General features: G+C 38.9%; 1 protein-coding gene across 1 annotated transcript in view; it reads right to left on the bottom strand.

Moving 5' to 3' along the window:
- Positions 1-7,685: 7,685 nt before the first annotated feature.
- LANCL3 (LanC lantibiotic synthetase component C-like 3 (bacterial)) overlaps positions 7,686-12,383 on the bottom strand; it is a 31,665-nt gene continuing 26,967 nt past the window's right edge. Inside the window, exons 3-5 of the mRNA XM_010571336.1 lie at positions 11,186-11,383; positions 8,971-9,178; positions 7,686-7,845 (exon numbers count right to left, since the gene is read on the bottom strand). Of these exons, the coding sequence (XP_010569638.1) occupies positions 7,686-7,845; positions 8,971-9,178; positions 11,186-11,383 (566 nt within the window). The remainder of the gene's footprint in view (positions 7,846-8,970; positions 9,179-11,185; positions 11,384-12,383) is intronic.

Below are 12,383 nucleotides of genomic sequence, written 5' to 3'. Positions count from 1 at the left end.
GACCTGATAGATCTTGTTTCTCCTTGCCTCTTCCCAGGTAACTACAGATATGCAGGTGGAGGTTAGCTACAGACCTGAGACCTACCAGGAGCACAACAAGAAGGCAAGATGCAGAGTTTGAGATGCTATTAGCCTACTAATGGGGTAACGCTAACGGCTACTTCTGCACGTCTGCTACTATTCTTTAATTCAACTTAGGTTGTCACCAGATTTATAGAAAAAATGCTAATAATACTTTGTTTGGGCCATTTCTTGAACTGCTGCACTGACTAATCTGCAGTCCTGTTGCTCACCTCTAGTTGAGCTCAACTCATGATAGCAAAGATCGAAACCTTGTTATGGGTGGGCTGAAGTGAATTTAATTCTCTAGTGCCCTTCACTGAGAATGGAGGGGGTCTTTCTGGAAAGAGAAGAGGCCACGTGTACTGAGATTTAAGCAGGGTGAAAATAAACACTTAAGTGGAAAACTTTAATCTACAGGCCAAAAGCAACCTGTCTTCTCTTGGGAAGCTCCCATGAGGTAGTTATACCTAATGGCTACGTGCAGCCTGGATGTCTTCTGATTGGAAGATGGATGATTTTACCTTTGATAACACAGTACCACTGAAAAGCTTTTGGAGCCCTGAGTCATGACTGCTCCAGAAGGAAAAGTTGCCAGCACTGTGAAAGATAAGTACAGAAATAAGCAATCCAATGCAAAATCATACTGTTCAAGGTTGGGCTTTTATTTAAGGCAAAATATAATCACAGCTTTAACATTCATAATATCGATATATACAGAGTTTGTTCTGCCACTATGAAGCTTAGTGTTACCACTGCTTTTAAAAAGCTATAAAATCTAGTTTCTATCATAATCTACAATACAAAACTAATACAATAAACACATTCTGAAAGATCACAGTGTTTAAAACATTAGAAGAGCAGGGGTCCTGCTTTTAAACAATAAGGTGCATTTCTAAAGAATCAAATCAATCTTGATTCTAAGGGCCTGTACCATATTATGGCTGCGAATGGCTATTACACTGAGAAACCAATCTAGGGTGTGGCACGTACTCCAGAAATGAACACCGTATGTTGGAATATATTGAATATTCAAGTGTAACCAACACAAACTAGACATGAAATAATGCTATTTAAGTTCCCTGTACTTTTTATTGGTGTTGGCATCCATGTATATTGCAGACATACTGAGGGAAAATGGGTATAAAACTGCTACCAAATAGGGCCCTGCATATGCAAACACCTGTGCTTTCCTCTTACTATACGAACAAGCCTTACTAATTCCATGGGACTCATGCGTAAAGGAAAGTTTGTAGGGTTGGGGTCTGGAATGATGCAGTTTTGCCCGTTTCACATGTGTGGAAGGACCTAACCTTGCATGTCTGAAATCAAGTGGAGATTCACCACTGACATCAGCAGTGGCATATCAGGCCCTTAAAATGAGTGCAGAAGGTCAAATCAGTGGCAAAATCAGACCATTGTTAGAGGAAATCTTTCTTCGGTCATGGTAATGAAGACGGAAGCCGAGTTCAGTTGCTGGTCAGACAGCCTTTCTCTTCTATATGAAGTAGAAATGTATGTTTGAATAGGATTTGTTTTCTATTCACTGTGGGATATAACTAACTTCAGGACTTATACATAAAATTCTCTGGGGAGTATGCATGTATAGTCATGCAGTGCTGTTGCTGAATATCACTGCATTATAAAGTATCTTTCATTCAAATATCATTATACCACTAGGCAAAATGAGTTTTTAATTAATTTTCTGCCATTCTAGTTGGCATTGCTGTACTTGACCTAAATGCCTCCACCTTCTCTTGGAGTCATGCAGTGAACAAAGTCAAGGGACTCCCTTGTAAGTATTAAAAATAAATATGGCCTTATGTATTTTCAAGCAGACTGCTATTTATAAATTGACTTTTTTCAGAGCATGATGTAAAATTTTAAATATACAGGGTACCAGACCAACAGTGACATCAGTGACAGTACAAATTAGTCAGGAGGTTTAATAACTCAAAGGCAGGTTGAAAAGTTGGTGCATGTTGGCTCCTTGGATCTATTTTTTTAAACTGCCTAAGCATTGATAGGGTTCATCATTTCTATTCCATTAAATGACAGGAATGGGCGGTAGGTTCAGCTACAGGCAAGTCCCTCACAGAGAGACTTTTTCAGCATATGATGACTTTGCTATAATGGCAATGAAGCGCTGTTCAAGGCAGCTAAAACCTGTACACTGCACACTGTACCACTGTCTCTGCAATGAAGCAAACTGTGCTATTCTCTTGGAAAATGCCTATTCACATCCCTAAATTGCTGTATTGTTTTGTGGGCCCTGAGCATTTTTGTCTTATGGCTTTGAAGTATGTTGTTCCCTCAGCAATGTGATTTTTGGTCATTTTCTTACTTCTTTTCAGTTTAGCTGTCTGCTGCTTACTACTTAGGTCCAGGACATACTTATATAAAATGAAATGTCTTCTCAGAGCAATCTAAACTGTTCTGTTAGCCAGAAATTGCTCATTGGTGTAATTCTTCACAGGAAGGTTACTCTTTAAAATCTACAGGGCAATTCTTATTCCTGATATACTGATCTTCCTATGGATTAGAATATGCACTCATGCCAGTGAATATTCAAGGTATGTAGGAGAAAATTACCGCACCTGAGATTTACTTGGCAGACCTCAGAGATACACTCTGCCCATGGATCTTATAGGTCCAAGTAACAAGGATATATTGTCAAAATGCATGCATACACTAAAATAGGTCACTGTTTGCATAAAACATGCAATATGTTGGCAGATGCTATAACTGTATATGTGGATAACGATATAAGTACAAAAATTTGATTGCTTATGAAAGTTTTCATTTGCACATATTGCACCTGTATGTTTCTGAATACATCAGACACAGACGTATCGTTTTTTTCCACAGTATTTTAAAAACTAATCAGTATTCTTATCATATTCTCTACATGTCCATACAAGTATTATTAGAACATCAAAGTGGCATTACTTAATTTCAGAGTAGCAAAAACGGTGACCACTTTACTTGCATTTGTTTGTGCATATTTCCCAGAACTATTTAAATGTGTATTTTGGGATGTTTAGCCATTTCACTTGGTTTTGATTGTCTTAATAGAATTGAGATACTAGAGAAGTGAACATGCTCCCTAGAAAGTCTCTCTTTGTTTTATTTAATGATGTAAAACATCAGTGACAGTTGTTATACAGTATAATGATTTTTCCTTAGCAGGTGGGAAATGGCAGAGCCAGTGAGAAGAGGCCATCTGGGAGTGTAAAATAATGTAATGCAAATAAGTGGAACACCCCTCTTAGGCAAAATTTATCAATCTTATTTTCAAGAACAAAAGACCTGGGCTGCTGCTTCAGACTTCTTAAGTTATTCATAGGTTGGGAAAGAAAGGCAGGGAAACTGAAGGAAACAATGATGCAAACAAAGCAGATATTGAAAGCAGTAGCACAAAATGAGTATGTTATCATGCTGAGAAGTTGTGAGTAGCAGGAAAAAATTAAGATATATTTGTTAGAACTCTACTGTTGATGAAACTTATTGCATCTGGCTCTATGAATCCTGAAATCACTAAATCTGGACATTACAGATCTAGTTTCCCTCAAAATTTTTCCATGACAGTAATCTATGGATGACCTACCAAAAGTCATGAATAGTATATAGCTCCTTAAAGATTTGTAATCTACAGCTTTACTCACAAACAGCACCACACAAACACAGGTACATCACAAATAAGCACCAATACCCACACAATGCATCCTCTTTGCTTTAACAGCATAATCAGAAATACTATTACATCACTTAAATTCCTATTGCCTACACTTTAGAAACTAAACACAGTCAAGAAACTAATGTGCAAACATGACGTAGTAACTTATGTTTTACACTTTGAAAGAGGCTTCTCAAGTTTCTGGTAACACAGTCTTTTGTCACAGCACCATGGCAGAATCTGTTCAGGAAAACGTTTTTTCAGTCTATTAGGGCCTGAGTCAGGAGCAGGAGGAGACAGCATCCCACTGAGAATGTCTAGCAAAGGTTGCATGATCAATTTCTCGAAGCAGTAAGAAGGGAACACAAAGGACTTATTTTTTTATTACACTGAAAAGTGCTGATGGCTCTGCTCAGGTTGCTTTCCTGTTAACGTCTTAAAAGCAACAAATAAAGGTTTTAACAGTATGTATGTAACAGCTTATATAGTACAAAGGAAAAGAAGCAGCTAGACAATTAAGAGGAGGAAAAAGATGAAAAAAAACCTGCTCATTTAATGACTGGCATTTTCAGAAGAGCCCTGGGGTATATTTACACTGTATTCAGAAGCTGTGACTACAGCACGTCTAGTAGCCACCTTAACCCAGCTAGGTCAGGTAAGAAAAGCCACGAAGCTCTAAGAATGAGTTCAAACTGCCATGTCTGACAAAACAGATGAATAATTATGTTCCAAGATTTTATAAGATGTATCCCATGAGACTGGATGTTTATGTTACTGTTACTGATCTTGAGTGTCAGTAAACAAAGTTTGCCTGCTGCCCTGGCTGAAGTCAGTGCCGAACTTGCACGACTTGCAGAGAGATGTTTGGGAGCTAGATTTTGAAAACTGGGTGGTTGCATAGGTTTTCTCATTGTTGAATGGAGTAACTCCTACTCAAGGACTATTTTCTTTCTCACAGGATTAGTATCAAATGAAGCCAAACACATGGCTTCATATTCGGAGAATGGTTGTAGAGACAGAGATTTGTTTTGCGGGTGCTGTTCAACACGACACAGAGCAGATCGGAGTCTCCTCTGAATGTAAATCAGAAGGAATTAATTCTACAAAGAGACATGGAGGGAAAACCACTAGAAAACTAACACTGAATTCTTAATGTATACTTCCTGCCATTTATGAAGAATCACATTAAAAGATAAATGCAAACATGACCGTTGGAAGTTAAGCATAATAAAATAGAGTGATTTTATCTACTGCTATTATGGTAAATTTTAACATAGATGTGGTATGTGTTACAATATCAGCATTCATGACTTGGTCAGGATCTAAGTTACTATACTCATTTATTGTGCTCTAGATTTACTGAGGTTTTGACAAAGGTTTTCTTCTTCAAGCATCTCCTGAGAAATAACTAACTGGAAACAATTAAATGTTGTGGCCCACTGATAATTAAAAAGTAGGCACTGGGGACAAAATCAAAAGGTCATGATTATTATTATGGTATGTGTAGATTCCGTTAAGGCTTAAGTTTGGAGTTGTTTGGGTTTTTTGACATAGTTATCAAAACACTAAGCGTTCTTGTTTTATGTTTGCATCTCTAAATAAAAGGATTGGCAATAAATGTACGGTTGCAACAGCTTGAGTCTAGATCATGGCAGAACCTATTTCACTCTCTTACAATAAGACAGAATACAGTTACAGTAGCTATCTAAATGCTATGGCACAAATGTTGTTACTTACATGTTTTAGCTGAGTGACATTACCCTACAATGAATATTGAGACTAAAAACCTATTGACCACAGGGAAAAAGTGGATAGGCCAAGTTTTACCTTCCTTAAACATTTGTTTAAAAAGGTTCCAGTTATGAAATATATTAATATACTCACATTACAGGAAGCAACTAGAGAAGAATCCTAATAGACTTAGGATCTTCACTACTGACAGTTGACTTTGCTCTGATCTAACAGGAGCATTTCAACCTGGCTGGGCAGAGCACACGCACATCTCCATTGACTTTTTGATTTAGCCTCACATCTATAACTGCCTGTGAAATACATACTCCTATGTGTACACATCTCACTGCTCAGAGTAATGATGTAAGTGACATTAATGGCTTTCTTAAAAGACCTTTTATCCCATGAATAATAAACACATAACAACTGTATATTGAATTTTAACATTTCTGTTCACCAAAAAATCCCTAAATTCTTGACAAGCTGATACAGAACTTCATTGCTTTATTCACCAATGGCTTCTATGATTAAATAATTAATTAGAGCTGCACAGTGCAAGACAAAATAGCAGAAATCCTAATCTGCCGCTCATAATGATGCAAGCCATCTCATTAAAATAACAGTGGCAAGAGTAGGAATGGGATTACTATATTAAAATGCAGAAGGGTTGCAAGACCTGGCTCCAACCTACAGCCTGATCAAGGCCCACTGAAATTAAATGGGAACTTTAATCCGTTAGGCATTAAAAATAAAGAAATTGTAATCTCCTCCAGCTGAGAATGCAGGAAGAGAGACTGCATTGTTTGGCAGTGCATGTAGGTCAGCTTTTTCACCCTAACTGCAATTTTTGACATACTGGTCTTCCCAATCTGTCTTCAAAGGCAATTGCATTACATTATTCCCATATAAATAAAAATAAATAAATAGTAAATATCTCTTAAATACAGATATTGATTTCATAGTTTTTTAGTACAAATCTACGTTAGCATTTTCTTTAGCTTTCAAATACCATGTCTCATATATAATACATATAAAACAGCATATAATTGGAACCTTAAGTGCTAGTGCAACTAGTGTTGAGCAACCCATTTATTTCTATAGCTACAAATCATTTGGGCATATACATTATTTTGTTAACCAGGAAAAGAAGCGTTTTTGAATTTTGTTACCAGGTTTTTCTTAAAATCAGTATGCCATCCAAGGTTTGCATTCAGTTTGCAGGGTTTGTAGTGAACAATTCATCAAGGAAAACAGATTTTCTGTTGTCTGAAATATGTATGCTATTGTTCAGAAATGCTGCTATAGGTAATTAATTTTTAAAGGAAGCTTTTGTATCACTGAACAATGCTTATCTAGTAATGCTGTACCGTGAAGAAAGCATCTGCCTGCTGTATCTTTGCTATAGAACTTTTTGATCCATGTCTTCTCCATGGCTCCACTCATCTTCCCTGTAACAGGGAAAGTATTGACAAGAAGTGACACGGTTGCAGTAAATCAGTAAGGAGACCAGCTCCTTGCCCCAGACTGAGCTCTGAAAGGAAAGGTCAAATTCACTTCTCATTTACACACACGAAACCCCACTAGCTGAAATGAACCCGTGAATATATAGCTTTCTACATAACTATCAGTATATGCATATGAAGATGAAGGAGCTCCAAGATACAGGTATTTCTAATACATGTTAGTAGAACTAGTAGAAGTGGTTTAGGTAGAAAATCCCAGATTTTGCCTATGTGCAGTGTTGTGACATGTCTACAACACCCTCCCCGACATGTGCATCGCTGCACGAAGACTTCTTTTTGCAGGTCTCTTTCTAAAACCTACTGGATGCATCACTGTTTCTTCTATGCATGTTGCTATAATTCTAGCTTGCCTTTTTTTTTCTCCTGTGTAACCACCAGATTAAAAGTTTGGTAATGCCCCTTTCTCTCTCAGTTGAATAATTAGATTTTGCTTCTTATTACAGCTAAATATCTACCCCATCAGATTCAATCACTTCCCCCATATTTTTTTTTTTCACTGACCCAATTTTTATGACCACACACTTCCCTCCCAAACCCCCAGTGTATTTTCTTTTTCACCTGACTCCCAGCTAAGTTAAGGCTAGCATTAGTGGTACCACTGGCTTGTTTTGTAAATAGCCTCTCTTGACAAATAAGTGAAACCGCAGTGCCCTCTCCCACCGCCACTAGGATGTGGCCCTGGAGAATGTTACTTTCTAGACAAAGACACTGAAGAGAGGAAACTCAGCTTGGTTGGGTTGCAGCAAGTCAGTCAGGAAACACACAGTTCCCGAGAAGCCTTCATACAGACTATATACACTTTCTAATGCTCGGGAACCAGCCTTAAATTCTTCTGTAAATAAGAACTCTGCAAACCTAAGAAACAGGAAAAAAAAAAGAGAGTTTGTCATTATTTGGTGTCCATGTATGTCTACTTACTTGTTGTTTGAAAGCATCATTTTAATAACATTCAATGATCATTAAAAAAAGTAGAAAGTTCATTATTTAACCTTATGTGGAAATTTTACACTCTCCGATTTCCATGACAAACTGAGGTCAATGAGATCTAGAAAACCCAAACCTTTGCGAACTGTACATGTGTTATGCTTCTTTGAGAGCTATAAACTTTTTCTGATTTCTTCGAGACATATTATTAAACAAATACTTTTTAATAACTTTTATCCTGGTTGTTATTTCAGCACGATGCAAGCAATGTTTCACATTGATGCAACAAATTCTGTAATACTGAAATTACACAAATAAAATGGTCTCACTTCAAACGGCTGAAAATAAGTCACCCTAATTACTACACCACATCCCCTCATTATTCTATGCTATAAGGAAAACAGTTACAAACATTGAATACTATGTTTTTAAACATGTACGGTAAATTACGGAAATATAATTAAAGGTAATTGCAGCACTGTGAGAGAATTTTCAGTGGACCATACCTGCTTGCATGAGGACAAAATGGAATTGACCCCACTAGCTAAGCTGAACAGCACAATGTCAAACTGGCTAAAGCTGGGAACGATAAATTAAAAAACTGTAACAGCAAAGCAGGTCCTATACTTATTTTCCACTTCTAGTAGTAAGGGAGAGCCTTAAATGCTCTGAAAATCAGAGCAAATCATATTTTACTCTGCTCCTGGACTCGGGTACACAACATGGCTGGCTTCTGACCTCATGTCAGGATGAGCCCTGGACGTGCGCCGTTCCTCCCATCCACCCCAATTCTCTCCGAAGGAGCAGAGGCTCTCGGGCAGGGAGGGAGGGAGCCCGGGAGAACCCGATGCTTCTCGCGCTGCAAGCAGCCTGGAAGCAGGACTGGAGGGCTCCCTGCAGAGCGCTCCTGCCCCACAACTCAGAGCTAGAATTGCACCTGAGGCTTAAACACTCAGACTACATCCAAGGATGGTGATCCCAGACTCTGAGCAGCCTTATAAATGTTCTTGAAACTTTCTGGTATTACCCCGAATCCAGAAAGGTAGGAATGCTAACCTTTGTGCCCTGTATATGTATTTTGAGTTTCCAGTGAGCCTATACAGCAGCAGGAACACATAAGCACTACCAGCCACTCCATGGCATATTCCAGGTCCCTTCTTCAACAGGCCTTTCTGCCAAGTTAGCTCTCCACACCGGATACAAGTGTCCAGATATTGAGGCTTCTTGGAAACCAGGTAAGCTTTGGCAAACAGATATGCAATGCCTAGGAAAATAGCAGTGAGATTGTCTTTTGTAATAAGTATGCCAAAGGTTTTGTAGAAGACATAAGAAAATAAAGATTAATACACTAAAGAACTGCAGTCTCATGCTCTACACATGTCAATGTTACATATCTATATGCTACATATGGAGGGGAAGAGTATCTGGTAAGCTAAAAAGCATATGGTAAGATGTACTTATCCACTCCCTGTGATAACACCACTTTCAGTCTTTTCACTGCATTACTGAATGCCAGGGTTTACTCAAACATCTCTAAAATTCCCAGTCCTTCAGCAATTTAAAACAGTAGTCACATTTTTGCCTTTAAACCAGTAAACACTTAGCACTGTCTTCTACTGGTTTCAAATCCCCATTCACCTCACCTATTTACACTGACAGAAACACAAGGACAGGCTAGATAATTTCTTACACTGGCAACAGATAAATTTTTTTACTCAATGAGAAAGAGAAGCTTGCCCTCTTTTTAGTGTGGCCCATGCTGCTTTATTCTAGTTATGAACAGTTATGCATACTAACTTCTGTCAAAAAAAAAAAAGCAGCTATTTCGCTTATTTTTGGAGGTAATTCAAATAAATTAATCGTAATCTTCAACAGAGCACTGTACAGGTCAGTTCATGGTAACCTTAAAAGAAGGCATATGACACATAACCAAGCCAAGGGCCTACGGAAATGTTTAGAATAGCTTGCTTGTGGACTGAATATAATACACACTCAAGTAGCTGAAAAGTGTTCTGTAAGCTACATGTGCGTAATTACCCAGAACAATGATGGGATACAGGATTTTCTGGGGAAGAACAATAGCAATTAATGAATTTGCATGTCTCTAAATGTCTCCTAAAGTAACTTCTTTATGCCCTTTGAGATTTTGACACTTTGGTCCAGTCTCACTGCATGTGTCTCCACTAACAGTTAAACCCAAGTCAAAGGCCACTCTCAAGATACTTTAACAAAGAGGGCATCTTCCCTGCAGGTTTCATCACTAGGCCAGCCATGCTGTAGAAGTAATTTTTTCCTCTCAAAAATAAAAAAGGCTGGTAAGCAAAAGCTGTTTTCACTTCATTGGAGTGTGAGAGCAAGAAGCTTGTTCCTTAATCATACCAACAAAAAAGTAATGCATCAGCAGAAAGCACATTTAAGGGATGTTAATTATAGTGTACTCTCTGTAATTTAAATACAACACCTTTAAAAGCAATGCATCAATGCTTATGGATGTTTTTTAATAAAAGTAAGTTTTTCTGTAACCTTCTAGGTTCATGTTACCAAGCCAATATGACTAGTTAGCAATAAAATTCTGCCTGGGGGTAAAAAAGCAATTTCAATACACAGCAGTACTTGCCAAAATTGCAAAGGTATAGGATTAGATTCTGAACTGACAGACATCAGCCTTATCTTATGAACCCAAACTAAAGATTGATTCTCTCTCTCTGAAAAGCAGTTTTATATGGCTGACTTTCAGAAAAAATGCCTCTTGCTAGTACAAAATCCCCTTCACATGAAAATAATTTGGTCAAATTTATGCATTATCCACATAATAAGTGCAGCTTAAACTTTGATTCTGGTGAGGGGCGGGGAAAGGTATTCTGAAGGCCTTCCCAAAACTCACAGATGTGTCTGTATCTGTATCTGTATTCTTCTGCATACTATTTATCTGTCCAGCATATGCTGTCTTTTGACTCAGCTGTACCATTCTTCAAGGTCTTGTCATGAAAGGGAGCAAGAGCGGAAAACATACAGTTCAGGATCACCAGAATTCTTTCAGCTGTGATCACCTACACTTTTAAGGCAGGAAATACACCTATCCTTCCAGCTGCTTCAGCAATAAATAAAACACTCTTAACTGGAAGAAAAAGCCTAAATACTTTGCCTGCCTCTCACAAAATGTCAAAAATCAGTCAAAGTTATCCTGAGATATCTTCTACATGGAATCACCTAATGTGGAAAAGCAATGTGATCTGCATCTGGCTATTCATAGCATCAATGGGAAAAGAACCTGGAGCTCCATGACACCAGTGTACAAGCTCATTCTCCCGCTCGATTGTCTCTCCCAGCTCAGGAGGCCAGTTGCTGTTCTGCTCTTGGTCCATAAGAAAATCAACGCTCTGCCACACAAGCTCCTGATCTGCTGGCTGCAGGTACTCATAATAGGAAAGCAACATCTGAAGGATTGATGAAAGCCCATGTGCTGCACCTGTGAAGAACAGCAACAGTCAAAAGGAGAGGGTAGGTTTAGGTCCTACCTCCATCTCATGACAACTTTCTCTTGGGACTGATTTCCTTGTCAAGTCCTCTTTCATCTTCTTTATGCATACTACAACAGTGCTTGGAATAAAGCTTTTTAGGTGCATGACACTATGGTTTGTTACTACTTCTGTCTTTTCCAGTTCCCCAGGCTAAGCAAAAATACGTAAGAATTTTGTCTGCTCTCACTCTGATGTGACTGAAACTCAGTGTGTGAAGTTACACTGAACCTAAACTGAATACTGTTTCAAGACATTATTCTTTTTGACACACTACTGAATCTGGACCATTATTCTGAAGTCTTTGTTGAACGCAAATTGAAACTGGACCATAAATGGTATTCCCAGTTCCTGACTGACACCATCAGTCAGCTAAAACCTTAAGTTCCGTGCAAGAATTGTCTGTATTGACCAGGGTCTGTGGAAGAGCACCAGTGACTTCTCCCTCTGCTCCCCTGCCAGAGAACTCACTAACATTTGCAAAACAATCTCATGCTTTCTGCAGTGTGATATCGTGCCTTGAGGACCCCAGTAGGGACCTGCTCAATGACCTGTCCAGATGAGCTCCAACCAAGCTGCTCGCGATGGGTAGGAGCTGACCATATGCTTGAGTTGCACTGGTACGGCCAAAAACGCTCTGCAACTCCCTGCGTGGCAGCAGCAGCTTACAAATAACATCCCCTGACAGTTCTCTCTGGTAACCTTCGCCATGCAGGCATGGACATCACACCTCTCGCTGCCTCCATCTGGCAAGGGCAGATTTACCAGGGCAAAAAGGAGAAGAGGGAATGAAGCTGCTGCCTGCTGCTCTCCTGGTGCAGCACAGGCACCTCTGGCGTTCCCCAGCGCCAGGCAGCATCAGTCCTTCTCTCCAGCTCCTCAGACCCACTTTGTAGTTTTAGGGGGCTGGATGGTCCCAACTCCATCAGGAGAAATCCCACACTGTAGGTT

This window comes from Haliaeetus leucocephalus, unplaced genomic scaffold, assembly GCF_000737465.1.
Source record: "Haliaeetus leucocephalus isolate CR32 unplaced genomic scaffold, Haliaeetus_leucocephalus-4.0 Scaffold317, whole genome shotgun sequence".
Classification (NCBI taxonomy): domain Eukaryota; kingdom Metazoa; phylum Chordata; class Aves; order Accipitriformes; family Accipitridae; genus Haliaeetus; species Haliaeetus leucocephalus.
The sequence above is the reverse complement of the archived record's forward strand: the minus strand, read 5'-3'. Positions and strand labels throughout refer to the sequence as shown.